We start from the raw sequence: 27242 nt of genomic DNA, 5'->3' as shown, positions 1-27242 counted from the left end.
TAATTATTTTGCAGGTCATCCTACAACACTAATATTTTATACAGTCAAAATAGGCTACAAGTATTTAAACTAGACAAGTACACCTTTTACATACCTCCTTTTTCTTTGTATTTGTATAGTACCATAATAAGATCTCTGAAGCAGTACCAATGTAAAAAAAAAATCACATTGCTAATTATAAAATGATTCCTTAGGGACTATAGTAATATGTTACATTTACAGCGACAAATGTGGTGAGAACATCTCCTGTACAGCTCATAGTTTGTTGTTGACTCTGCATTCATGTTATTCCATAGACTCCAAATAAAAAGGTGTGCTTGGAAACACTGGATTGTACCTTTCCAATGCTGTTCTGGAATAGACAAGACCAGGGCAACAACACTGGTTGCATCTTTACTAGAAAATAAAACGCTCCCAAGCACTGGCACCCAACTCCTTGTATCATAAAATTCCTGGAAAAGCCCCTGGCATGGTGTTTTGACCAGTGCAGAACTGAGTACACACAATTCCTGGCCACATTTCAGGTGTTAGCATGGGACACAGACTATTCCTAATAAGCAGATTGTATGAGACTACCCTGCTTTGAAAACAGCAGGAGTTCAATAACAAAAGTGTGGGCTGTACCACTCCGTTTAGCCACCAAGCTAAAGAACAGGCCTGGGCAGATTTAGTTTACTAATACAGCCATAGCCAGTACATACTGCTATGATGAAACACATGAGAACTATTCTGGGACTTGTTTAGGAGAAATCCTTGTCATTTGCTGACAGAACAAGCCACTGAAATCTCATCCCTCTTGTATGCATTTGCCTAAAAGACTCACTGAAACAAATACGTAGAACAGAATAATCTAAATTGGCCTAAACTGGCACAGTATTGTTACCTGGCCATTGTGTTCAAACAAACATAATGTTTACTGGGAGAGGGGAAAGCATTCAGTTTTGTTAGGTTTTGTTGTTTGTTGTTGTTTGTTGGGTGTTTTTTTTTGGGGGGTGCCGTGCAGATTAATAATATGTGTATATTTTTGTCACGAAGAAAAGCGGAGAGAGTAAAAATAGCTCTCAAGTGAGATAGCTGCTATTCACTCCCCTGTTCCTGGAACCATGACAGCCATTATATAACCAAAAGGAAAATTAAACGAAATAAACAGCATAGGCTAATTGGGTTGATATAGAGTAAAAATATAATTAGCCAAAGTGTTTTGTGGAAAAGGGGCTGACAATATGTGGCTTTTCCTCAGCCTTAGTGCTGAACAGGGATCCTACCATGTGTTTAAAACTTATTCATCAAGCATTTCCATGGAAACACTCAGATGCACAATCCTTGGATCACATATTTCATGAACTGCTTCTCCCAGGGTTCACTCTGGTGTGAGAACTCAGACCAGGAAAGGGTGACAGGCTGTGATTCTGATCTAGAAACCTCCCCATACAGGTATTCATTGGGTTTCACAGTAGAAGAATTTGGGTGAGGGAAAGAGTAAAAGGACATTTTGCAATAAGAAAAAGGCTGAAAACTTGACCTTAATTTTCCCTCTCAGAGACTGCCTGAGAGTTGAGAAATGACAGCACTGGGAAGAACCTGAAGAGTTTACAAAATGGCCGGATGCCCCCAGGGAGATTAAAATGTCTACAAGAGTATTAGTGAGATGCTGCACTGAGAGAGACTTCAGTTAAATGCAGTCAATGGGTTTCGTTGTCCAAAGCTTCCTTTCTTACATATCCAGATGGGAGTCAGCTCTGGTGTAACCTCTCAAAGTGAAGAAAAATCTTCCCACGTTGGAAGGGGCAGGTCTCTGAAGTCCACTTACAGTGACAGTGACAGCCCACCATCGTATGCTGGTGAACACAGTGGCTTCTTGCTCCTGCTACAGAACTTATGGCCACTTGAGAAAATGTGGCCCTTCAACCTCTCTTTGTGGGTCAGCTCATGTACTAGGAAAGGCAGGAAAAGCTGGTTATGATGCACAAGGGCTTAATCAACAGAAAGCATTTTGAAAGCATCAGTAAAATTTGTTGTATGAATAAAAGGTGCTTCATGGCTAGCAAGTACTTCCGTAGGAAATAAACGCTGTATGCAAAGCAGGCTAGAGGGGTACAGCATATGACTGGTAGGCATCCCTCGATGGGGTTGTCCCTTCAGACTTCTCCTAATGCCAGTAATAAAAATCAGCGCCTGTGTCCCCTCCCAGTCCTGCTATGGTTTTTTACTCACTCTGCCATTTCTGGTAAGAGATGCTCAGGCAGGGATGTCTAGGACATGGTTGCCTTTAATAGCAAGGTCAGAAGTAAGGTATATTCTCAAAGGCAACAGGGGACACCTGCACCCTGTCTCTGTGTTCATGCCAGGCCCTAACTGGGAGGGGAAAGCAAAATATTCAGAATGCCTTAAAGATACACATTAAACCAGCATTACTACTCTAACATACAGACCACTAAAGCCTCAAAAGCCAGAGCCTTCACAGGCTATTCAAAAGTATTTGAGGGGTCTATTACTGCAGTGATGTGATAGCTCCTGTGGACTGAAATTTCCTTAGGCACAATGGAGAGTTAAGCATGAAGTGTGAAGCCTTAACTTCAAATTTTCTGGCTTTGGCTTAAGTCTGCCTCACGAGGTTCCTGCAATGCCTTTTTATTGTGTTTATTTTGTCATACATTATACAGCATTAGCAGTAATGCAAACAGGCACACTGTCACTAACCAGGGTAAGTTCCTTCAGAACTGACTGCCTTGTGACATGACTTCCAGTGTTGCTGTTACCATCAGCCTGAATAATGCTCTTTAGACACAGCAGCAAACTGAAAAGGTGACACAGGATGGAGCTCACAGTCTTAAACACAGAGTTGCTATCAGGTCTCCATCCTACTGTTGGCCTTTGAGCTTTTCTTTTAACACAGAAAAGGCTGTGGGGCTGAACAGAGGCTTAGCTGGCAGTACAGAAGACCAGAAGGACAGACCACCAGCCTACAAACCTTTTTTTTTTTTTTCCCCTTAGGTATTTCAGTGACCCCTAAAACTTAATAAGGGTCTGTGATCTTTCTCCACAGGGACAAGTCTGCGCATCTTGAAAAAGCTACAGATGCTGTGAGACTCCACAGACGATCTGCTATGTAGCACATGTTTCTAAGAGTGAGAGACTAAAGTGCTCTTCGAGCCATACTGATCCACCAAGAGCAGCCCCTTGTGCAACCCTCTCTCTGGACAAAAGCCCAGGCATCCCTGGTAGCTCCTGCACACAAAAGGGTTTGGCTGTACCATCCAGGGCAGTGCCAGGTGGAGACACCCAAGCCCATGGGATGCCAGAGACAGGACAGCTGCATCAAGCAGGAGATTTGATGGGTTTATGCCCCCATTTCCCAGCCAGGCAAGAGGTACTCAGAGGCAACCAGAGCTCAGGGAAATGAAGTGCTGTCCAACCCAAGCTGCTTGCTCCCAGCTCTCTGCTTGAGCACGACAGGGCAGTCCACACCTGGGTCTGCACAGTGGTTGCCACAGCATGTTAGTGTAAACATGTCCCCCTGTACTTGGCACTGGTGAGGCTGCACCTCTTACTGTGTTTGGTTTGGGGCCCCCCACTTCAAGAGGGATGTTGAGGATCTGGAGTGTGGAATCTCCTGACAGCGAGTTGTAGCGAGGTGTGTGTTGGTCACTTTCCCCAAGTAACGAGCAACAGGACAAGAGGAAATAGCTTCAAGTTCCACCAGGGGAGATTTAGATTGGATATTAGGAAAAAATTCTTCACTAAAAGGGTGGTCAAGCATTGGAACAGGCTGCCCAGGGAGATGGCGGAGTCACCATCCCGGGAGGTGTTTCAGAAACATATAGATGCAGTGTTTAGAGACCTGGTTTAGTGATGGACTTGGCAGTCCTGGGCTGATGATTGGACTCAACGATCTTAAAGATCTTTTCCAACCTAAATGATTCTATGGTTCTACTGTTCTATGAAACCATGGCCATTGCAGGGCACAATGACAACATGCAGGTCAGCGCCCTGACTGTTAAAGAAGAGCATCTCCATAAACCAACGGTACAACATTACATCAGTGCTACTATATTCAGAGCCAAATGCCTAGGCAGAGCCAGCAGAAGCCTTTTCCCTTCACAGTCTGGCAGCAGAATGATAACGGTTTGCCAGAAGGGAGAAAATTAGGAGTTAAAGAGCTGAAATTCCTGCAGAAACAAGCCCCAGAGTGCAGTAGGGTTTCCAGTAAAAGACAACACTTACCCCAGACCTCACTGTGTCTGCAGCTTCATGCAATACACATTTGATTAAACCACCCTCCTCCTCAGTAAACTCTTTTTTCTTGCTTATAAACATAATGAAGCTATTTATGTCAAAAGGCTGAGAAACTAAAATATTTTTTTATAAAAAAAAGAGGCAGTTACTCTCATTTCTGGGTTTTAAATTCTTGTAAGACACTAATGGAGTAATGCTGTTTAGGCCCATACTGTTACAGAAAAGGGTACACTTGAATTAAAGGCCACAGGCATATTGAATTAAAATGAAATCATGTGCTGAAGTACTGTATATTTTACATTACTGGGAGAAGGACACAATTCCCTGTCTCATTACGAGTGAGACATTGATTTTCTACGGAAATGTGCCTGAATTGCTCTTGGTATACATTACACTGTAGCCCACCTTTCCTTCAACAAGGGTAGGACTGGTTCTTTCTACAAATTGATGGTTTTTTTTAAACTCCTTATGCTTACTTAATACTTTCTCCATAGCAATTCAATTGATGGGAAAAAATGTTCAACAATCGCTCATTTTCTCTGCTCACCTTGTTGACTAAAACCCCCAAGTGAACCCATTTCTTCATTTATATCCGCTATCTCCCAGAAGATCTTTATTGGTGCATAAGAAATCTCATTTATTAAACTGTAAAGGAGGGTAGGGGGAAGAAAGATATGCAGAATTTAAATATGGGTACAGATAGGATGACCTGATAGATAGGAAACAAGAGTTTTCCTTCATATTATTTCTCTTTAACAATAAAGTGAGCATGCTTGGCATCATTTGACATTTGTGTTGTTCTATAAGAGGTGATCAAAGAACTAGAATGATAATTTTATTGATTAATATCAATTTCATGCCAATAATACAGGAAGAAGGTGTGTGTTGACTTAGAGAAATAATAAGAAAAATAATGCCTGTCTTTTTCTTGTTTTTTTTTTTCATGGCAGCTAACGTACTGGAAGAAGACTCAATGGAGCAGGACATAGAGAGCCCTGTCACTATTCATCAGCCAAAGTTGCCCAAACAAGCTAGAGAGGATCTGCCAAAAAATATAAACAAAGAATGTGCCAAGAGAAAAATCCAGAGGTATGTTAGGAAAGATGGGAAATGCAACGTCCACCATGGGAATGTCAGAGAGACTTACCGTTACTTGACTGACATCTTCACTACCTTAGTCGATCTCAAGTGGAGGTTCAACCTGTTGATTTTTGTCATGGTTTACACTGTGACCTGGCTCTTCTTTGGAATGATATGGTGGCTAATTGCCTACATGCGAGGAGATATGGATCACATAGGGGACAGCACGTGGACCCCATGCGTCAGCAACCTCAATGGGTTTGTCTCAGCCTTTTTATTCTCAATTGAGACAGAAACCACCATTGGGTATGGTTACCGGGTCATCACGGACAAGTGTCCTGAGGGAATTATTCTGCTTTTAGTGCAGTCTGTTTTAGGTTCTATCGTCAACGCTTTCATGGTTGGCTGCATGTTTGTGAAAATATCCCAACCCAAGAAGAGGGCAGAAACCTTGGTTTTCTCTACAAACGCAGTTATTTCCATGCGGGATGGAAAGCTGTGTCTGATGTTCCGAGTAGGAGACCTTAGGAATTCACACATTGTAGAGGCATCAATACGAGCCAAGTTGATCAAATCCAAACAGACAAAGGAGGGGGAATTTATACCACTCAACCAGACAGATATCAACGTAGGTTATTACACAGGGGATGATCGTCTCTTTTTGGTTTCACCACTGATCATCAGCCATGAAATTAACCAGCAGAGTCCTTTCTGGGAGATTTCCAAAGCCCAGTTGCCCAAAGAGGAGCTAGAAATTGTTGTAATCCTAGAAGGAATGGTGGAGGCAACAGGTAACATTTCTTATACTTTGTATAAGGTAAATGCTTTAATTTTAGAAAGGAAAATCAGTGGTTTTGCTTCACTTTAAAGGAATCACTTCAATAGTCATTACATTTGAAAAAAGCATCAGTTGTCTGGTTAGCTTCAAAATTAAAAGCATGCCCAGTTTAATTGTCTGTTCCATCTTGCCTAATGGATTTAGTGTTGTTTGTGCTCTGTTTGGAAAATGGGATAGTATTTCTCATTTTCTAAATTTTTCACAGCATGTCACCCAGTTATTTGTCATTCTATTGCAGGAGCAACTCAACCACTAGGACCTTGTGGGATAAAATGATTTAGAAAGCAAAATTCAATACAAAACTCTGTGTATGATTAACATGGAAGCACCATAGTTCCTGCTGCTTCCTATCACCCATGGGTAACTGCATAATAACTGCCTGCCATGTGAAATTCCTAGCCTGTCTGGATCCAGTAGGAAGTGATAATATGTTCAGGTTTCTCTTTTTGCTTGCTTGTTTGCTTGGTTTTGTTTTAACTTGTAACATGGGGCTTGTTCCACTTTAGTTCACAAAAAATCTGTCTGATTTTGTATTTCACTGAGGCCCCCTACACACTGCAGAAGTGTACAGAACACTTAAAGCTGGTATATATAAACAAGGCATGTTATGTCACCAGACTCTTGTTGAGAGGCTATTTGGTCATTACCTACAATTATATATCAGAACATCAGATATCACCTGACGTGGAGAAAATAGTGCTTGGAATTCACAGCAAATGAACTAGTAATGTTCTTCTTTGCGTTAAAGTCAGAATAGGAGGAGGAAACTTTCTCTAAAACTGCTGTATTTCCTGCAATCAGAGTGATGGTACGCTTGTTTTAGGAGGTGGAGGTATTTTTTCCCTCTTAATGAAAGCATCTGACTCTCTGAAGTCAGTAAACAGAATCAATACAAGGAAATGGTGATTAGAAAATGAAGAAAAGATGTGCTTAGGGAGAGGGAAGCACTGAGTATAGAAATAGAACCAGATTTGCCTTTTTTCCCCACTACTGTAGCAAAAGCTAGGAAAGTTTGAGGATGCAGATTAAACATCTCTGACAGAGGTACAACCTTTCTAACCGTGACTCATGTTTTGCAACTGGAGCCAGGAAATAAAGAGCAGTCTCTTACTAGAACATGTGTGTGCCTTTCACACATCTATTATGTGGTGTCAGAAGAAAACTGCATTTGTCACCATATAATAAACGTGTGAGACAAAAATGGAGGAAAAAAAAAAGTTGAAAGGAACTTGGCAGAGAATTTGAAGTGGTAAATGCAAGGCTTCCAGATTTTCCAGGAAGTAGGTGGTACTAAAGAGAAATCAAAGTTAAATGTTTACAGCTTCTGATATGTGCAGTAGGAACAGAGGTTTCAAACATCTGCATCACCTTCGGCTGATACGATGAGGAAAATGCTGTTTGTTAGCTAAAACCATTTTGAAATCTCTGAAATGCAGCGAAATGAACTTGACATCCCAAAGAGCAGTGGATATTTTCAGGTTTACTGAACACCAAGTTTTCCGTGAAGATGATTGGCAAGTAGTAGAAGTATAAAAACTAGTCTCTCCGAAAATGCCTGTAATATCAAAAGAGAGTATACTTCTGCAGTGCATCAAATGTAGCCTTGTCTCAAGCCTCATCACTCTTCCTTGGTTAATTCTCCCTCTCTTACCTCATCTTTACCCCTGCACACTAGCACGGGTGTCTGGGCTCTCTTTTGCTGCTCGGATACTGACCGCATCTTCCACTCAGCCATTATCAGCCTTCAGTGGACGAGCCTACCTCTCAAACTGCTCGGGCTAGCAAAGTTTAAGTTAAAATGCTAGAAGACTCCATATTAACAAAGAAACTGGATGCAGTGATTTGAAAACCCACTGAAGCCATCCAAGATTCGGGTGTTACCCTGGCACTGGATAGGTAGCCGCATTTACCATTTTAAGCTGCTCCATTTTGTTCTGTTTGGGTTGGCTCTCTAGCTGCATGAGATATGAGGGGAGGGCATCGAATAATGCCACTTAACTATGGCATCAGGAAGATTAATGTCATAATTATCAGCACAATTTCCAGAACATGTTTGTGCAGAAGTAGCCAGTGATTCTGTCCTTTGCCCACACACATAGGGTTATTTTTGTCAAAGGTGCAACCAGGCCAACTTTCTACCAAAATTAGACATTTTCCCTCTTTTATTCTACAAATATTTTCCAGTTACATCCTGGCAAACACTGAAAGCAAATTTAGGCCATTGTTTATTCACATGTCCTTCTTGCACGCGATGTGGAGTGAGAGCAGCAAAAGTTGCTAACAGCAGCAGCCTCCAACCCTGGAGAGCAAGCAATACGCTACCCATCATACCTGCCAACACTGGTCAAAGTCATGGGATACAAAAACATTAAAGCTGAACCTAAGAAACTGTGACCTCAGTTACAGCAAGTGTCATTCAGTATCATTGCTCATGGGTCAAAACCAGGCTGAGATCGTTAGTTTATGTTATTCATCAGAAAAGCCACTCCCAAGGCTGACAAGTTAAAACAATCCTTTCTCTGTTTTCAGAGCTTCCCCACTCACTCTGACAACACTTACGCCTTTAATGAGAAGTAACACAGTGTGAAAATGTGAAGTATAAACATTTGCTATTATTTTTATTAAAGGTTGATACTATACTGTTTAAAGTTTTACTGAGCAGGTGATATCATTTTATACATATATAATACTTTCAACCTCAAGGGCTCCAAAAGCACATCTACCTGTAGTATGAAACATAATTGTTTATGTAGTGTCATGTGAACTCTACATTGCATGCTAGGACAGGAAATGAAAACTAATGCATTTTATTAAATGAATTTGAAATAATTAACCAAACCGAAATTCAGCAGAAAGATCAAACCAAGGACCCCCTAATTCCCCCTGGAAGCATCACCATAACTTTCTGAAATGCAAAAAGAAGTAGCTATGACTTTACCAAGGCAGATATCAAAATATTAACTTGGGAAGTATCACTACACCTTGACTATTCACATTCATTCTACCATGAAGATTACTTTGAGGGCAGAATCTTCAATAAGGCACTTTAAACAGGACATGAAGTCAATCTGACTTCTTCATACAGCATCAGCAAAAACTCAAAATGAGGCTGTTTTTAAAAATGTTTATGGATCCTTCCTTCCAACATGCATCTTTCTTTATTTATGTACAATGACATTCAAAAGTATCCCTTTCGGTTCAAAGGATAACACTTCTGCAAATATTTATTCCTGTGGTTTTCCTGATACTGATGCACATCTCTCAGGTGTCCAAAAAACCCGATCATGGTGTGAAATATGTCAGGCTGCCATGAAGCACCAACAAACCTTCAGGAAAAGGGGGCGAAAGTCCAACGAAGCCTCACCATATCTGAAGGACGTATCTGTTATTTCCAGCCCCCATTTTGCAGCCCCCATTGCATTTTTCACCATGCTAACAGCAGGTAGAAGTGCCAATGCAATGCAAGGATCATTTATAACTCTGCAAAAACTAAATTAACAGTCACCTTTAATAGGGAAGCCTTTTCTGAGGCATTTATGCTGCTTTTAGTGGCATTGACAGAATAGCCCCATACCAGCAAAGGGTCTGGTCCCACACTAACGCAGTACTAAACAGCAGGATTCTGGCATCCCTCCGTTCCTCATGGGAGAGCTGTAACATTAAATGCAAATGAACTAACTGGAAAGAACATGACTAACATGCTGATCTCATTTCAGCAGTATTTGATATTTGCCATTCAAAATAGTTGGTTTATATTAAAGTGCCACCACTGTTTTCATGTTATTTTCTGGATACCACTTAAGAGATTTGTTAGAGACCAATTAAGAGATTTGATAGAGTATGCACATTTATAGTAATGGAATTTGAGAAATTATTTTTTTTTCCTTGGACCAAAAAAAAACTTGGGCTCAAAGATCCTAAACTCTGTCTCCCCTAAACAGCAGGCACAAAAGCCTGGATTTAAAGAAGTTTAATTTAAAAAAAATATATACTATTAAGAGTTTTTAATGATAATTTAGTAGCCTCTTCCTAAAAATAGGATTGAAATTTTAAAGCCTTTTTCACCTGGTGAAATCTATTTTTAAGGAAGATCTTATCAGCAGCATCAAACTAGTAATTTTAAAAAATTAAACAAGACTTCCAATTGTATAATTCTGATATAGGAAATAAACTGAGACCAAGAAAAGGAAAGTATTTTAAGTTGGGGAGTATGAAGTGGGAAAGTGACGTATGTTATGATAGCTGAAGAAACTGAACAAGAAAGAAAGAAACTGAGAAACTCAAAGAGAAGGATTTACAAAAAAAAGGAGAAAGAAGAAGAGAAGTACCCTGAACAGCCCATAGCCTTGTTGGTAATGTGGCTCCTGAATCATACGCAGACTGGTTCAAATCACTCACCTAAACATGCATTAATTTACAGACAACAGCATTTTCTAACACGGGAGAGGAATATGAGGTATTTCATCCCACTTAAGCCGGCAATACCCTCAGTCTTGGTGAAGTTGTATCAGGCCTGTAGGGTGCACTAGATGACACTGGCAATTCCTTCTGCCTAAAAATAAAAATATGAAAACTGAAACCGTATCAAGGAAGAGAAAATGATCTACATGTTTATAACTGTCAAAAAAATAAGCAACAAAGCTAGACAGATAACTTTAGGTTAGTGTGGATAATTTTACAGATAAACTCATAATAGTATGCATTTCCAATTCTGACACATGGACAGCTTGAGAGCAGTATTTGCTGAATGGTTTATAGATACGTAAACAAACACACTTGCCAGCTGTGGAAAATGTGTGTGGAAAGCAATAAAACATTCACAGAGAAGGTTATTTATATAGTAAATTATGCTATCGACTAGACAAACATTTTATAAAGCCTCTCCCACTCTTCACTACACCCCTTTTGACTGCCTGATTTATTGTCTTTTTTATTTCTCCTGGATGAATTTCCATATTTACCCCTTATCCTTGCCCAATCCTAACAAATACCTCCCTTTGATATGTATGTTAGCAGTTCCAACCTTTCAAAACATCTCAGCAGACTTTGTTCTCTCTCCAAATAAGCATTGCTTGGGTTACAGTTTTTCACTAGAATTTTTTACTGCTCTTCAAAGAAGAGATGTTTATGCTCTCAAATTGCTTCTTAAGGGGATGTAGATGAAAGAAAGAAAAGAACCAGGATTTCTCACACTCAAGTGTTTCTGTAAGGCAACTGGTGAAAGTAAGTTTGGTTGTTGTGCTCCAGGATGCGACCAACGTATATTGACTGAAATGCAATTTAAACAGGATTGAGAATAAATGGCTTCTGCTGTAAGCTGGATCATCATCATTCCAGGAATGGTCAGGATACAATGGCTTTAGTTTTCCTTTCTTTCTGTTTTAAGAGTTTTAACATCTCTTGATGCTAGCTATTAGACTTAGACATCCAGGTTCACCTTCTCATATATCCCCATTTCCCTAGTGCTTGCCAGCAATCCCTTTCACTTACATTCCTTGCTCACATTCTCATTCTGTCAATCCTAACAAGACATTTCATGGTTATTAATTCTAACACAGAAAATTAGGGATGTTAACATGAGTGACTGCAGTCGTGAGCTGGAGTTCTGAATGCCAGCAGAGAAAGGCACTTCTATTTCATCGTAATGTTACTTTCAGGAAGCTTTCTTTACAGGTGGAAAAGATGAGTCTATTTGGTGAAGAAGGCTGTAGGTTTAAATGACACAATTACAGTTTTACAATAGTCAAAACAATATACAAAAAGGCAAGAAGTCAGGAAGCAAAGTTCATGAGAAAAGAGATACGCTGATTATGAGTATTACAACCAAAATTTTGGTGAAAGCATCTATAACACTTTCAGCGAAGGCAGGGAAAAGGTTTTACACATTTTGTTTAACAGCTTTATTCTCTGAATAGTGCTGTACTATACAAACATGTTACCAAGTGTTTGCTAATAACCTGTTGTCCATCTTTAATACCTTTCTCACTAATTAATTGGTTCAGCCCTCCACAACTGCCGCTGCTCCCTCACCTCTAAACATTCAGATATGATACTCAGATTCAAACAGGTATTTGTATGTTAAAAGGCAAGATCCCTTAAAAACAGGTTTGAGCCCCTCTGCATTAAAAAACACTTTCATATAGCTAATTAGATATTATTACATAATTCTGTTCTGAAAAATCAGACCTGCAGAAGAGCTTCATTTTGCTTATCATGTCCTTGCAAACCATATCAAGTCTTTCTGGGCACAGAGAAAGGGCAGTCTGCAGTTCTTTGCACACTCTTGCAGACCTCCACTGTCAGTACTGCTCCTTTTCTAGCACAGTGGAAAGCAGAGAGAGATGTCCAAACTTTTGTCTTTGCTCACCAGTCCTTTTCACTCATGAGCCTACACGCAACATCCCTTGCAGGGCTTGGGATTTCCACAGCCAAAGCAATGTCAGGATGACAAAGCTGTGCTGTAACATTGGCCCTGCAGCCACCCTCCTCCTTGACCAGCCCAGACCTCACTGGCCACCACAGGCAGACTGTCCCTAAAACCCTGCGGTGCCAGACACTCACCAAACACCACTGCCTCCAGCATAACTTCAAGCAACTGCATTTTCCAGCAGCTTTAGCACAGAAGCAAGGCATCAGCAAAGGTGATACTGTGGAGTTCTTGTGTCTCCAGACCCAGCTCAGACACCAAGGAATGACAGTGTGTTACTGGAGGAACAAGAAAGTAGAGGCTGAGCTGCACTGAGCAGGGCTTGTGTCCTCTGTGCCCACACAGTCTCCATCACAAAGATCTCCATTTTGCAAAACTAAAGGGGTAATTCTTTGCAAAGGGCACAGGAGCGTTATGCAGGTCAAAGGATTCCCTAGGCAGAATTAGCTCACTGAACATTCTTCACCTGCTTTCAAAGTGGAGGCATAATTTCTGAGCCCTCCTGAGAAGTGCTTCAGGACAATGAAGTGCCTTTTACATTTCTGTGCACTTTTCAAGACAACGGGTATTAACCTGAGCATGCTCAGTTTGCCCACTTGCTCTTGGAGCAGTGTAAATAAAGGGTCAGCGATGAAACAGCTGATTTGGAAAAGGAAAAATATAGCTGTCATTTCTAATTTTAGACTTGCTTTTGGTCATCCGAGGACGAAGACTGCTGAGCACCTGTGATGAAATCCCGGGTGCACACTGATTTGAATCAGGGCAGTGTCTTACTCCTGGAACTTTTGCTGAAATGAACTGATTCTTTCATGTTGATTACCTTGTTCACTCATGTTTGATCTCCAGATATGAAGCATACTTAACTAGCCTGCAGTTCAAAACCACAGGAAATATTTTTGGCAAACTGTTCTTGCTCATATTTCTAGATCTTTTCACTTCTCCCCTTGCTGCTTATTTAATTCCAGCTGTATAATATTGTTTCCTCCTGTTCTGTTTACTGACTTGTAATGAAAGCTAAACATGTTACGTTACACTCCTTGATAATAGTAAGGCCTCTCTAAAGTTACAGATGTTTACATCAGTTTCTAATGAATTTAAGCAGATAGATTATTTACCTTCAGAAGAAAGTTTTCCCAAAATTGAATAGAACAGTTACTGTAAAGTCAAAAGTGACCTAAAAGATTGAAAAATGAGCAAGCAAAACTGTTAAGTAAACCAGAAATTCAAAATCAACATTTGATAGGTTAAAAAGCACAAGGCTATGGACAGCAGCTAAGGCCACCAGCTGCATAAACTACATGAAAAAACTAGGGAAGATGTATGAATATACGGGTTTTACGCTAGAAAGCTGCTACCAGCACTAAAATCTCCCATTATGGCATAGTTTCTGGGTTTCCTGAGGCCACTACAAAAAAGTCTTCAAGGGGTTCCAGTAAAAACAAATCACCAGGAATTGCAATGGTCTCGGTGGTCTCAATCACAGCATTTCAAGTAAAACCAAACACAAGTTCAGACTCCCTGATGTGTGCTCTGCCTGATTTTCACCTCCCCGACACTACAAAGCAGGTGAGCTCTAGTTTATCCATGTAGCCAAAGGGGGTTCAGTTTGCCACTCCCTTGTGTGACTGAAGAGGAGCAAACTAACACCACGCTGGTGAGTCTGAGCTGGAGTCCAAGCAGCAGCATAGGCACCCATCAATCCCAGCACACACACATGGGCTGCTTATACTGAGCAGCCACGTGTTTCTCCTCACTCCCACGTGCAACTCGGAGCAGCATTAGTCTGTACTGCACACCTGGAGGGAGGCTGGCCTGCTTTTTTGGCTGAGGACGACAATCCAGAGTTTCAGCCTGAGCAAATAGCCATATCCCATTGTGGTATGCTCTCAGCTTACAATAGTAGTCAGATTAATTAAACAAGTAATTTAACCTTAGGTGCTAATGCCCCAGTAAGTGATGCTGAACAGCTATGGTTTATTATTACAAAGTTGATTTTGATATAAAAAACATTTCCTCATGTGACAACATTTATAACTGTCAAGCAATGCACATCTCATTTTTTTGGTTGCACGTCACTCTGAACCTGTTACATTGGCAGATCAGAGAGAAAGAGAGAAGATCTTCCTGGAGCGATGAGGCAGCCACTGTGACAACCAATGTGGAAGGCACACCAAGCTCATGTGATCAGCCTTGTGTTCTTGCTCGCTCACTCTCCCTCCTTCATTCCCACCACTCCCAAGAGAATTAGAGAAAATAGTCACAACGCTCTCCAAGATTTCTGTTCTTCCTGGGTTTGATGATTTTAATTTGTTGGGATTACTGTGGAATGCAACAAAGCTTTAGTTTTAAAAATAGGATTTTAATAAATATAGGATTGTTGAATTTGAGATATTTCATTCTTACAATTTAGCCAATAAAGAAACTTCATTTAAAGAAACATTCAAAACATGAAAACAAAGCAAAAATGAAAGACATCACCAAAAACCAATTTCCAGTAGTTATGCGAAAACCTGTTTAAGTTTTTGGAGGAATGACAAAATTTGTTTAGAAAACTAATTCAGAGGGAATATTTGGATCAGCTCCACTAACTTCTCAGAAATAAATGGTGGGAAGGGCATCACATGCTCGAGTATTTTCTGCCCTTCAAAGGACACCAAGCTGTAGGTTCCCAGTCTCATCCCAGCACTTTAATTTTACAAAGTTATGAACTGTACGAACGGCTTCCCCAGACAGGCCTGATCAGGACTTGATCTCACACCATGAGCACTGGAGGAGGGCAATGACATATAGTTAGGTCGGCATGAATGGAGGCCACTGTCGTAGGAAGGGAAGCAGTCAGGGTAGCCAAGACATCTGCTTTAGGAGAGTTCATGGCACTGGCCAAGGCTAACAGGGTAACCAGCCTCCCAGGGATTTGTCATCAAATTCATAACTGTTACTAAATGGAGTTGGAAGAGGCCAGAATGTTCCTGATGTCACCAAAGTGACAGTGAGAATAAAAGAAGAAAAAGACAAGATGGGGAAGGAAGCTGGCAAGCACCACTGCCTACCTCTGCCCTTAGGTACAGGCTTCCTGAGAAGATGAATTGGCTCAGGTTCACAAGTACGATGAACACAGCTACCCACACTAAACTCATTAGAGTAAAATGAGTAAAAGTCTCTGCAAACACAGTTCTAAGCAATTCATTAAACTACCCCTCTTAGCACAAGCTATTCAGCAAGAGAATGATACACACAAAAATAAGTCCTTTTGGTGAATGAGGCCAACTGTGCTAGTAAAAGTATACCCATCAGCTTGAGGAAAGCAACTCATCCTCCCTATTTACTACTTGTGAGGCCACCTCCTGTGTGCTGTGTCCAGTTTAAGGCTCCCCAGTACAAGACAGACATGTACTTAGTGGACCAAGTCCAGCAGGACCACCAAGATGATCAGCAGCTGGAGCACAGGACACAAGGAGAGCTGGAGGGAGCTGGGACTATTCAGCGTGGAGAAGCAACAGTGCAGGGGGATCTTACTGCTGTCTGAACGTACCAATGGGAGATTACAGAGAAGATGGAGGTAGGCACATCTCAGAGGGGCAGGGTGACAAGACAAGAGGCAACATGTACAAGTCGCAATGCAGGTAATTCTGATTAGACACTAGGAAAAACTTTTGGTTTTTTACCATAATGCTGGTAAGACTCTGAAACAGGGGCTCAGTGAGATAGGGGAATCACCATTCCTGGAGATACCCATAACTTGACTGCGTAAGCCCTGAATAACTCAAACCATTTGGCTGTGCTTTGTGCAGTGGGTAGGGCCAGATGACTCCATAGATCCCTTCAAGCCTAAATCAGTCTGTGATTACAAAACTCAAAGCCAGCTCCTAGTATTTTATAGCTGTAAAGAACTGAATGGCTTTGAAAAATGAATAGCCCAGCTAACAGCTTGCATTGTTCTCCCATGTCACCATTTAAGAAATTATGGTTTATGTACTTGAAAGCTGTTCTGTGGCCACCATTGAACCACTGAAGACGATAGTGTCTCAGAAAGGGGAAGCAGAACTGGGTAAGGAGCATGAGTTCATTACTGTAGGTGGGCAGGCAGCCTGTGCAACCAAGCTTTGCTCCAGGAGGTCTGATGGAAGAGGAAATCTTAAAATTGTAAGGCTGCACTCTGTCAGACAACTAGACTTTGAAGAGTGATCTGAAGATTGCAGTAACCCAAGCATTCCCTACTTGTCCTGGATTTGTCCCAATCCCCTGGCCACAGTCACCCTCTTTTGCATCTTTCTGCCCCTCTAGACAGTGAGGGAGGTTGAGAGGGGCATCCAGCATTGCTGTGATGGCCTCTCCCTTATGAGGAAAGGCTGAGAGAGATGGGACTGGAGAAGACTGAGAGAGGATCTTATCAATGTCTACAAATATCTTAAGGGAACGGGGCCAGGCTCTTTTCAGTGGTGCCCAGCAACAGGACAAGGGACGACAGCCACAAACTGCAACACAAGAAGTTCCATCTGAATATGAGGAAAAACTTCTCTACTCTGAGGGTGATGGAGCACTGGAACAGGCTGCCCAGAGAGGCTGTGGAGTCTCCCTCTCTGGAGACATTCAAAGCCCACCTGGACGTGATCCTGTGCAACCTGCTGTAGGTGAACCTGCTTTAGCAGGGGGTTGGACTAGATGATCTCCAGAGGTCCCTTCCAGCCCTGGCCATTCTGTGATCCTGTGAATGCCTGCTTCTCTCTCAATTGGATAAGCTTTGTGTGATTCAAGCTGCCAACACAAAATCCAGCTACAAGCAGTTGCTCAACTATCATTGTCATTACTGTTATCATCATCATCATCATCACCACCACCACAACCGGTAGCCTTGTATCTAGCAACAGAATCAAGATGTTTAAGATTTGTCTTTGAGGGGACCCCGAAGGTACATCAGGGTTGACAACTTTTATTCCACATTTCTCACTGATGCAGCCTAATGTGAACTGAAGAGACAGGGGCTTACCACTAAAGAAGAAAAATCAATCTGACTATGGCAGAGCTGCCAGGCACCACTATAACAAAAAAGATTTATGAATCATCCAGTCCAATTAAATTGTGCTGGCACTTTTTGTAACCAGCCATTAAGTTCGCTTTTTTTCACCTTTGCATAAGAAGTATTAATTTATTACACTTAGATCTCCAAGATGGGAAAATCCCCTTCCCTTTTCATAATTTTCAAATTCTTTTTCCATTAGTCTTTTTTTTACAGTGAGAAGACAACAAATGAGCTACTTTTTCTGATAATTCTAGCTGCCAATAGAGCCATGACAGGCGCTATGAAAAAGTGTAGGAGAGTCCGAAGCCAAAGGTTTTGAGTCAGTCAAGGATTCTTCTCTGGCCAAAAATCTGCGTCAATGGCAGTAGCCACATCTCCACAGCTGTGAAGGCGAGGAGGTTTAGCTTTGCAGCTGAGGAAAATGCCCTCCTCCTGCCACAAGTCAAGGGCAGACTCTCTTGGGAAGACAGAGGCCAGCAGCTGCCTTCACAACACAATTGCCCCACAGTTTGCCAGCACCTGACTAACCAAGTTTGGTGCTTTACAAGTGATTGATCTGGTCTCGTGTTGTGCACCCTTATTACAGCAACTCAAGCCTTTCCAGAGCATTTTTTCAGAGTATTTTAGAAACAGAGGCTGTAAGTATCATCACAGTTGTGTGTCAAGACTACAGCAAAGCAGTCACTTGCAGCACTTCCACCACGATCTGCAGTGTGGGGCCCGGCAGGAAGAGGAGCCAACACCAAGAGAGTGGGGTTGACACTAGTTCAAGGAAGGCATCACATCAACTAGTGCAGAATGAACACAAGCCCACCCTTCACAACTGGCCTCCTCCAATTTCCTGAATTCCCCTGAAGAACAACTGGTCTGTTCTTTCCAATTTTACGATTAATTGCTTTTATTTTCTTTCTGTAGCAAAGAATGAGGCAAAGATCTAAGTCCTTTCAAAAGACAAATCTTTCAAAATAGATCCAGTAGTCATTTTTCAACTTACAGATGAATTAGAAACAGTTGAATTAAAATTGCCTGTCTGTGCTCCAGAACAGCTTATTCTATAACTGTGCTCAAACTCCTCTTTAAGACTCTCCCCTCAGGGCTTGAACACAACTACAACAGGGTTTTAAAACCCTGTTAAATTAATCAAGATCCAGGGTTTAAGACACAAAACATGAATCTTAACCTTGCTACACCTGCCTTCTTTTACCCTCCAAAGGAATATAAAATACTGTTCATGTATTCAAAAGCCAATGGTGATAGAAATCCCTTCCAGAAACACCCCTTACCAATGTGTATTGGATGTTTAATATGCTGCTTTGAGCCTGATCCGAAGCTCTACCATACCTGTGGAGTAGGTCTGTCTCTGCTGGCCTTTGAATTAGGACCCTAAAGGAATAAACTGAGCTGTGCAATGCCTGTCAGTTCCCTAATGGCCTCAGAAAAGAAGCAATTAAGACTCTAATTAAAAGGCAAATGGAAGATTAGAAGCAGATAAATGTTTATAATCTAGATAAAGTACCCATACTGGAAATTTCATCTATTAAAAGGAGACTTCACAACAATTGAGGAGACTCCATACCTATGGGAGGCATGGTGGTATCAGGCAGGGTATCTTTCCCTCAGGTATGCTGTATTGCTGCAGTCCTGCAGTTCTGTTCTCTGCAGCCACTACTGTTCCTTCTGTGTATGGATGGAACAAGATGTTCCACAAAGACAGCCCCAACAAATCTTGAATATTTTATCATACAAACTGTTCTCAGCAAATACAAACACTGCTGTGTACAAAAATGCTCAGTCCGTGAAAATACACCTTACTCTATGTCCCTTTCTTATGTACTCAGTTCACTGCCTCCTACCACGCTTTCCATCTGTCGTATGTGGTGTAGTGCATAATCTGTTACAAAGAAAGGAACCAAGAGCCAAAATTTCACCAGGTATAGCAGATCCATTACAAATATGTGCTAACGATATCATTTAAAAGATAACAGCACTAGAGCACAGCGCTAGAGACTCTTGTAAACACATACAGATCTCAAAGTTGATCCTTTTTATGGCAGCCAAGACAGAGATCAAATCTCTCTCAAAACTCTTTTCATTACATTGTGTAAATATCACATCAAGCAGACCAGAAGAACACTGAGAACAATAAAATTTAAATACCTCCAGCAGTTCCCTTGGAAAAAATTTTCAGATTAAGCCCTTCTTCATTCAGAAGCAAGGGGTTTTCTTGAGCATGAAACCCTGTTTATAATATAAGATCTGGACGTCACTGTTCTAGCATTGCCATGCTCACCTCTTCCTCATTGTTTCATATTCTAACTTCTTTTTAGGATGACCCAATGGGCAGACCATCTTAAGATTTCAAAGTAGTTTTCTGAAGAGCCCAGCAGCCCAGCCTGTGATGCTGAAAAGACAGCAGCCAAGTTTTACTGATATCTACACAGCAACCAAAACAAAATGCACAGAAAGCAATAAATAATCATAGCAATTTCTATCTAGCAACTCATGCAGCCTCTTCCATCTGAGGACTGCAGAACAGTCAGGGCATGACAGATTAGTGCTGTGTCTCCCATTCCCATGTTCTTCAACCAGTTTTGATTTCCAGCTTTATGTGATGTTCCACTGACATAGAAACACATGTGGAGGGAACACAAAATGACCACATTCATCTTTTGGGGGTCAAAACAGTGATGTTAATCCCCAGTGATTCAATATCAGCAGCCAGGGTAGAGGTGAAAAATTATAGGCTGATTTGCACTGAGCTAAAAGGGGATTTTTGTGGCTGAGAAGACTGGTATAAGGAATTGCAACAAAGCAAAGGGATGGAAATGTGAAAGAGATTGTTCACCACTTTGGTGCCAAAATGCCTGGCTCACAGGACAGCTGTTTTCTTGCCGCACTGTGGTCACACAAAGGCTGATGGCTTGGGACCTGAGGGGAGGTTGTCTGGGGAGCTAAGCAGAAACCTTAACAGGACAATAGAGGCTCAAATTGTCATCCTCACCAAGGCAAGCTTTCTAGTCTGGTTTGCCTCTCAGCAGTCTATTCGACAGATACTGAGCGGTGATGCTACCCGGCTTTTATCAATACCTGCTTTGTCAGGCAGCCAGGTACATCTCTCCCTCCTCACAGCCCAGACCCTTGGCAGCACACTGCATCTGCCCCCACGCACCTGGGAGGACACCAAAAAAATGTGCAATGTCCTGCAGGGATACAGGAGGTATCAAACCTGTGGGACTCCATGGAGGTCCAGGCAGTCCTGAGGCAGCTGGCATCTGCCCTTGAGTAGCACCCTCCAGCCACATTTCCCCAAAAAAGCCAGCACAGAGCTATCACTGGCCACTGGGAGAGCAGTACCCTTCAGCCAGGCACCTTCCAGGTAAAAACAGCACAATACAGTACAGAATGCCTTATCTCCACTATTCCAGCAATGCAGGACTTGAGAGGATAAGGAAAAATCAATTTAAAAGCAATTTGATCTTTAGTTTGGGAATGGACATAACTTACTTAAATGAACAAAATACATAACATACCCGTAGGTTGTTTAGACAAAAGGAGAAGAAAATCGCACTCAGTAGGAACAGGTGTACTGCCAGGAGATTAACACTCAATGTACAATTGGTGCTATGAAAGCAAAAAATGCAGGTTGTCTCATAAAACCATACTGGCATTTATAATATGTGTTATAATGTCTTTATCATGAGACCCTGTAGCATCACACTATAACTGAATGATGAAGTCATGCTAATATAAAAAGGATATTCCCAGCAGGGATAATATACAGCAGCTGGATTTTCCATATATATCATGTAATTACAGTAAGCCCAATCTAGAAAATCTTGTAAAAGTAATATTTGTCCTGGGGTAGTACCCTTCTGTTCTCCAGACTGTAAAATCTTGGACTTTCATTATTGTGAGTGCTGGTGCTAAATGGACCCTGAAAACAGTTGTAATCTGCCAAGGAAGAAATGTAATTTTCTCAAAGCATTTTTAACCACAGAATGTTAAAAAAACACTGAGTTTATAAGATTGCAATAAATCCCAGGGAAAGTGTTTGTCCAGAGGCCACTCAAATAAATATGGTCACTCAAATGCCAGGCAAAATAACAAATATGTAGCAGGGTCCTCTTACTCATTTTGTGGATCTGGGGTTTACATACTCGACGAAGTATGGGCTAGACAAAAGGATTGATACAAATCAAACTGTACTTGCTAACACAGAACAACTTGCAAGCTCAGAGGCTGAGCTATACAGCAGTCAGCTGTCATTCTGGTTATAGTTCAGGGTCATTTAGCTCCTCCACTGTAAGCTCAGAGGCCAGTAACTGTTCCAAGCAAAAAAGTAGCTGCTTTCTACAACGTGACATAAAGTATTTAAAGCACAGATTCTGGTTTAGCTTATTTTTCTACCAGTTTAAAAGTTTTACTAGTTTGTCAAGGAGAAGAAAAAGAACTTTGCCTGTGGAGAGGTTTTGTTTACCGCACAAAACCATTTTGGTAGTGAAACATAGCCTTTTGAAAGGTGTTGCTGTGGGCTGCTGCCCAGAAGGCACTTGTTTATATTAAAATGCTGAGACCCTAAGGTGAAGCAGTTGCCACTGTGTATGAGAACACCCCGAGTTTACTGAAATCAACAGAAAGACTCTTCTTGCTTTGAGTCAAGTCTAACCGCACCATCACCAGGGCTTATTTCATTTGCATAATCACTACACTGAGATTTTATTGCATCCAGATCATGAGATATTACACTAAATCTATCTCAGATGTTGTATTTATTGGGTTTTCAGTGCACGTTTTCTACTTCTTCTCCTCTTTCTCATGTAAAAGTAATTAAACGCAAGACCATTTGATTAGGGAAAACAAGGTACCGTATAGCAGTACTTCAAGCTTAGATATGAGTACTTCACAGTCTAAATTTGAACTCCTAAATTGTGCATGGTGCTCTTTGCTCCCAAATTGCCCCAAATCCCAAGATGTGGGCAGAAAAAAATGCTCAGATCTGAGTCTTTTAGCCCCATTTGGCTTTGGATTGGTCCCACAGAGTGAAACCAGGCCCTGTGAAGAAGCTGTGCTTCAAAAACCAGACATCTTCAGAGGGCAGCAAAGAGAGGAGCAGAGAGCCTGAAGCTTCAGAGGTGAAAACTGCTTCAGAACAAGAACAGACCTTCCAGCATCAGTCGGTGCCCAGCTGCTGCAGCTCACACGCAGCACCATGCTCACCAGCGATGCTGCCTCTGCCCTCCAGCTGCTCTCACTGCATGCGGCTGCCTGCACTGGCATCAGCTTTGCATATGCCTTAAGACAAAGTAAAAATTAAGGGGCTATTCGCACACATCAACACAACAGCCTCTCTAAAGCTGCTGGGCTGCAGCCTCAGAGGCCAGTTTGAGACCCGCACATGACTCAAAGCCCAAGAAACCTTGAAGGGGCAAGTTATACATGCTGGAGCAGCACTGTCGTCGTCCCCCAAGAAAAGGAACAACATCTCACAGACTTGAGCTAGGACTCAGGTCAGGCCAACAAGAATGAAACAGACCTTATGACGTGATCAGAAAATAGATACCCCAGGCTGCTGCATTACAGACAGACAGGCAGACACTGGCATGACCTGGATGAGAGAGCAATTCCCTATCATCTCACCCTCTGCCTCCTTGTTTCCACATCTGAAAAAGTGAGCACAAAGTTCCCCTACACTTCAACCATACAAGTCAGTAACAGCTTAGACTTATTTGTAGGCGATTTGCATGGATGTGAACAATTATAGAGAAGGCACGTCAACAGAAAAATCAAGCCCTGCATCTAATGTTGGCAATGCACATAATAATAACAAACCTACTTCCCTGGAAGAGAACATTAAACCTGTTCAAAATACAGTGGTTTTTTCCAAATGATAGTATTTCTTCCCTCCTACATCATATCTACCTTAATCATCTGACTCCCACATAACTGGCTCGACTTCAATGACAGTCTCCTCTACTTCTTTAAAAGTCATATTATTTCCACTGCCATCAAAAAGGCATGATTTTCAAGTGAAGTTATTAAGTTTCCAATACAAGGAACAGTGCGTGGGTGTACTGAAGTAGACTCTCAGGAATGAAAAAGAGATTTCCTCCCTTTTACCTGAGGATTGGGTCTTCCTTCTCTCTGGGGCCAGGAGACATTATTTATTCTGATGTTTTGGCTGTCTCCAAAGAAGTGAAGCCCGTGTCCCACAGCGAGCCCAGTGATCTAACCCTGGCTCCATCAGAAAGAAACCGGAGACCTTTCCTCTGTGTGCCTTTTATGGTGCTGGATGAACAGAAAAACACTCAGTTGTTCTAACTAACTTGCCTATGTCCAAAGCCTTCTAGCCAAAACATTAATGACAACGGGCAACGTATGAACCAAGCTTTCCCCTGGAGGCTCCACTAAGGTCATCCCACCTACTTATCTGCAAACCAGAGTCCAAGTGAACCCCTCACCTGTTGGAACTTAGAGCAATTAGGTCTGATCCACATGCTTGATTCCCACCCAGCTGCTAAGCTCCTCATAGGGGACACAGAAGAAAAATTTTGTAATATATTCTGAGGAAGCACAAGTAAAAAAAATCTCTTCAATTCTGACCTACAGCGTTTCACCTCAAGCTTTGTATCTGTGCTGACAGCATCATGGACTTTAATCAACTTTACTGAGTTTCAACTTGTATTATACCAGCCCCCATGTGTAAGTACAGACTTTGTCAAATGACAGTCGTTTATTAATTTTGTGACTCTGATCTGAACTAAGAGCTGAGAAATTAATCTCAAAACAATTCTGTGTTTTGTGAGAGTTTCGGCTTCTTTTCCACACAGATCTCTCAGCAGCTGTCAAGTCACTGCAGGTCTTTATTTGCTGAATCCTACCTCCCTGAAGTTTCACTTCATTAGCTGTCCTTTCACAAGGTCCTTCAGCTCTGTTCAGTCCCTCTGAATTCAGCAGGATGAGTAGATGGAGGGATGTTCCAGCTGCTATAGTAGGAAAGGTTTATGAAAACTGTACTATGCAGCACCTACACTATTAATGAATTAAATCCTCCATGTTCATTCTTAAAACACTGCCATTATTTTGAAACCTGTCATGGCCCCTCCAGTTACAGCCTTCATTCAGCTCAAGATTATACCTGATGGTGTGTCAGTTTGACACACAGGCATCTGTCATTCTTTGACAAAGATAGAAAGAGAAAAGAATAGACAAAAGGAAAAAGCAAAGAAAGTTTTCTTATCTTCCCCATTGCCCTCCCCTGGGACAGATCTGCCACACAGAGGCCAGATGTACATTCATTTCAGATTTACCTGAGTTGATCACCTCAAAACGCTGAATTGTACAACCAGTAGCAGGAGTGTTACCAATACCAGGATCAGAATGGCTCAGGACAGAGAAAACACATGCACATCCTTCCTGGACATGTGAAACTTGCTCTGCTCTTGTAGCTCACATTGATATGCACAGTCCAAAATTTCTCTAGCTATTGTCATTCATATTCTAGGCTGCGTTCTGGTGCTGACAACCTACAGGTACATCCTGAGAGTTATGCCTCTCCATGTTGCCATAAAACACTGGGATTTAGGGCTAATGTTTTCTGGGATCAAAATGTCTTTCCCAAGTTCTCTGTGACACACTGTGAAGCTGTACTAACCTACAAGGCAGAAGAGGCATGTCTGCTCCTATGCCAACCGCTTCTCTACAGCTTCAGATTTCCATCACACAGCATTTTTGCTCAGCCTGGATGCTATCATGGCAGTCCTTCAGGAAAGTGCAGCTTGAGAGTGGGTTAGCAGCAGTCTTTGGGTTAGCCTAGGGATTTTATACTCTCTAGAGTATCAAAACCTAATGCAAAACAAAGAATCAGCCCTCAACCCCACCGCTTAGGTAGTCATGACCCCTGAGGGCTTGTCCCACTGAGACATCCACTCCACTCATGGGTGGCCCAGCTGATAGACCTTCTGCTTCCTCACACTTGGCACAATAGGAACAGAAAATAAGAATTCAGACCCACCCTTTCATCTTGTCCCCAGCAGCTCATGTACCCTGGGGAAAAAGAACAGATGCTCTCGACCACTTGGGTTGCTATTTTGTCCTTCAGATTTCTCAGTCCTGTATCCTTTCCTGCCAGCCCTTCCTGGCTGCCCCAAGAAAGACGGCTGCTTTTGTAAGCGATGCTTTTCCCAGGAAGAAGTGTTCCCTATTGGTCTTATTACTGCCTCCACAGAAAGCTCCTTTTTGTCCCATTCTCAGACAGATCCCTGTTGCTGCAGTGTCTAAAGACTTTATGCTGCACAACTGAAATGTATCAGAAGTGGTCCATAGCCTCCCTGCATCAGGACAAGTGTGTGTCAGATGTGATGGCTCATTCTTTTTTATCTTTAATCCATGCTATTCTCTTTGTATTAAAAAGACAAGGTCAAAAATGCCTGTCTGGCACTTCCAATGAAAACTACTGAGTTTTAGTTGTCATTGGAGTTTATTTCGCTGTCTCTTGCCTCTGTAAAACAGAAAAGTTCCATTTTGACCATCCGTACCCAAGATGGAAATGGTCCAGAGTTATTCTGGTCTCAGGTAATGACCACCTTGAAAATAAGCACAGGTTTAAAAATAAGCGGGGGTTTTGCTATAGAGATGAAATGGCAGGTAAGATCTGTCTCTGGAAGTGTTTCAGAATTCAGCATGGATTGGACCTGTGCTCTTATGCCCTGCTACACTGTGTTACGTTGTCCAGGTAGGAGAAGAACTGTATAGACCCAAAGTCAGTCTATTTACCTAGAATGGAGAAGAACCATCAGCTGTGCTTAAGACCTGTCCATCTCTTTAGCTTTGGACTAATTCCAATATGTTTGTTCCTCCAACTGAAGAACAGTAACAATAACCTTAAGTTCTTGTGTGGAAAACATCCAGTCTGAACTGGAGGAACAGGGACCCTGTCTAGACTCTCGAATGATGACAGAATTAAGCTGCAGAGAGTTTTGACTATTGCTGTATGATGACACCAAGTTGTAACGGTGAGTGGGTCTCAGGGATGTCTCCATCCAGTCAGTCCCTCCTTCAGTGTCTCTCCCTGGCTTGGAGTCAGATTGACCTAAAACAGCAGATTAAAACTGTCCAGCTGGATTTGTTACTGCTCCCTGCCAGCCTCCTCTTCTAACAAATGTTGTCACAGTTGATACTGTTTTAATGTCGCATTGCTGCAGCACCCTGTGGTTTTTCAGGGTACCTACAAAAACCTTCCAACCCCCCTGGTTCAGATCATGTAAGCATGGAGTTACTAAGTAGGTGCATTGCAGGATTTGAGTAGATGGTACAACCCACAGCACTAGCCTTTAGTTTAGACTCCCCTTTGCCTGCACAGCAGACATGTCGGTGCCCCGCTGGGTCAGCATCCCCCTCAGATCCCAGAGCAGCTGCCGCCTAGCTCAGCACAGCGTGCACTGACCACAGCCACGTGCCAGTAGGTGTAACACATGTAAAACAAGGGAATGGGCTGTTTAGTTAGCACAGCTGAGGAAACAAGTTGCAAAGACTCTTTTATCCCTCACTGTTTTTTACATCTTCTTCCAAGTATGTGGCCAACAGTAGCAGGGACCCACATCTCCTGGTTGGGTGGAGGTGTGGTGGCAATGCAAAAACCACTT

General features: G+C 42.0%; 1 protein-coding gene across 2 annotated transcripts in view; it reads left to right on the top strand.

Moving 5' to 3' along the window:
* The window catches only part of KCNJ6 (potassium inwardly rectifying channel subfamily J member 6), a 162073-nt gene that overhangs the window by 114072 nt on the left and 20759 nt on the right, over nt 1-27242 (top strand). For both annotated transcript variants that reach the window (XM_055703304.1, XM_055703303.1), the window contains one exon: nt 5187-6107. In XM_055703304.1, coding sequence (XP_055559279.1) covers nt 5210-6107 — 898 coding nt within the window. In that variant the 5' untranslated portion in view covers nt 5187-5209. The remainder of the gene's footprint in view (nt 1-5186; nt 6108-27242) is intronic.

Source organism: Falco cherrug, chromosome 2, assembly GCF_023634085.1.
Source record: "Falco cherrug isolate bFalChe1 chromosome 2, bFalChe1.pri, whole genome shotgun sequence".
NCBI lineage: Eukaryota > Metazoa > Chordata > Aves > Falconiformes > Falconidae > Falco > Falco cherrug.
Note: the sequence above shows the minus strand (reverse complement) of the source record. Positions and strands in the feature narration are given on the sequence as shown.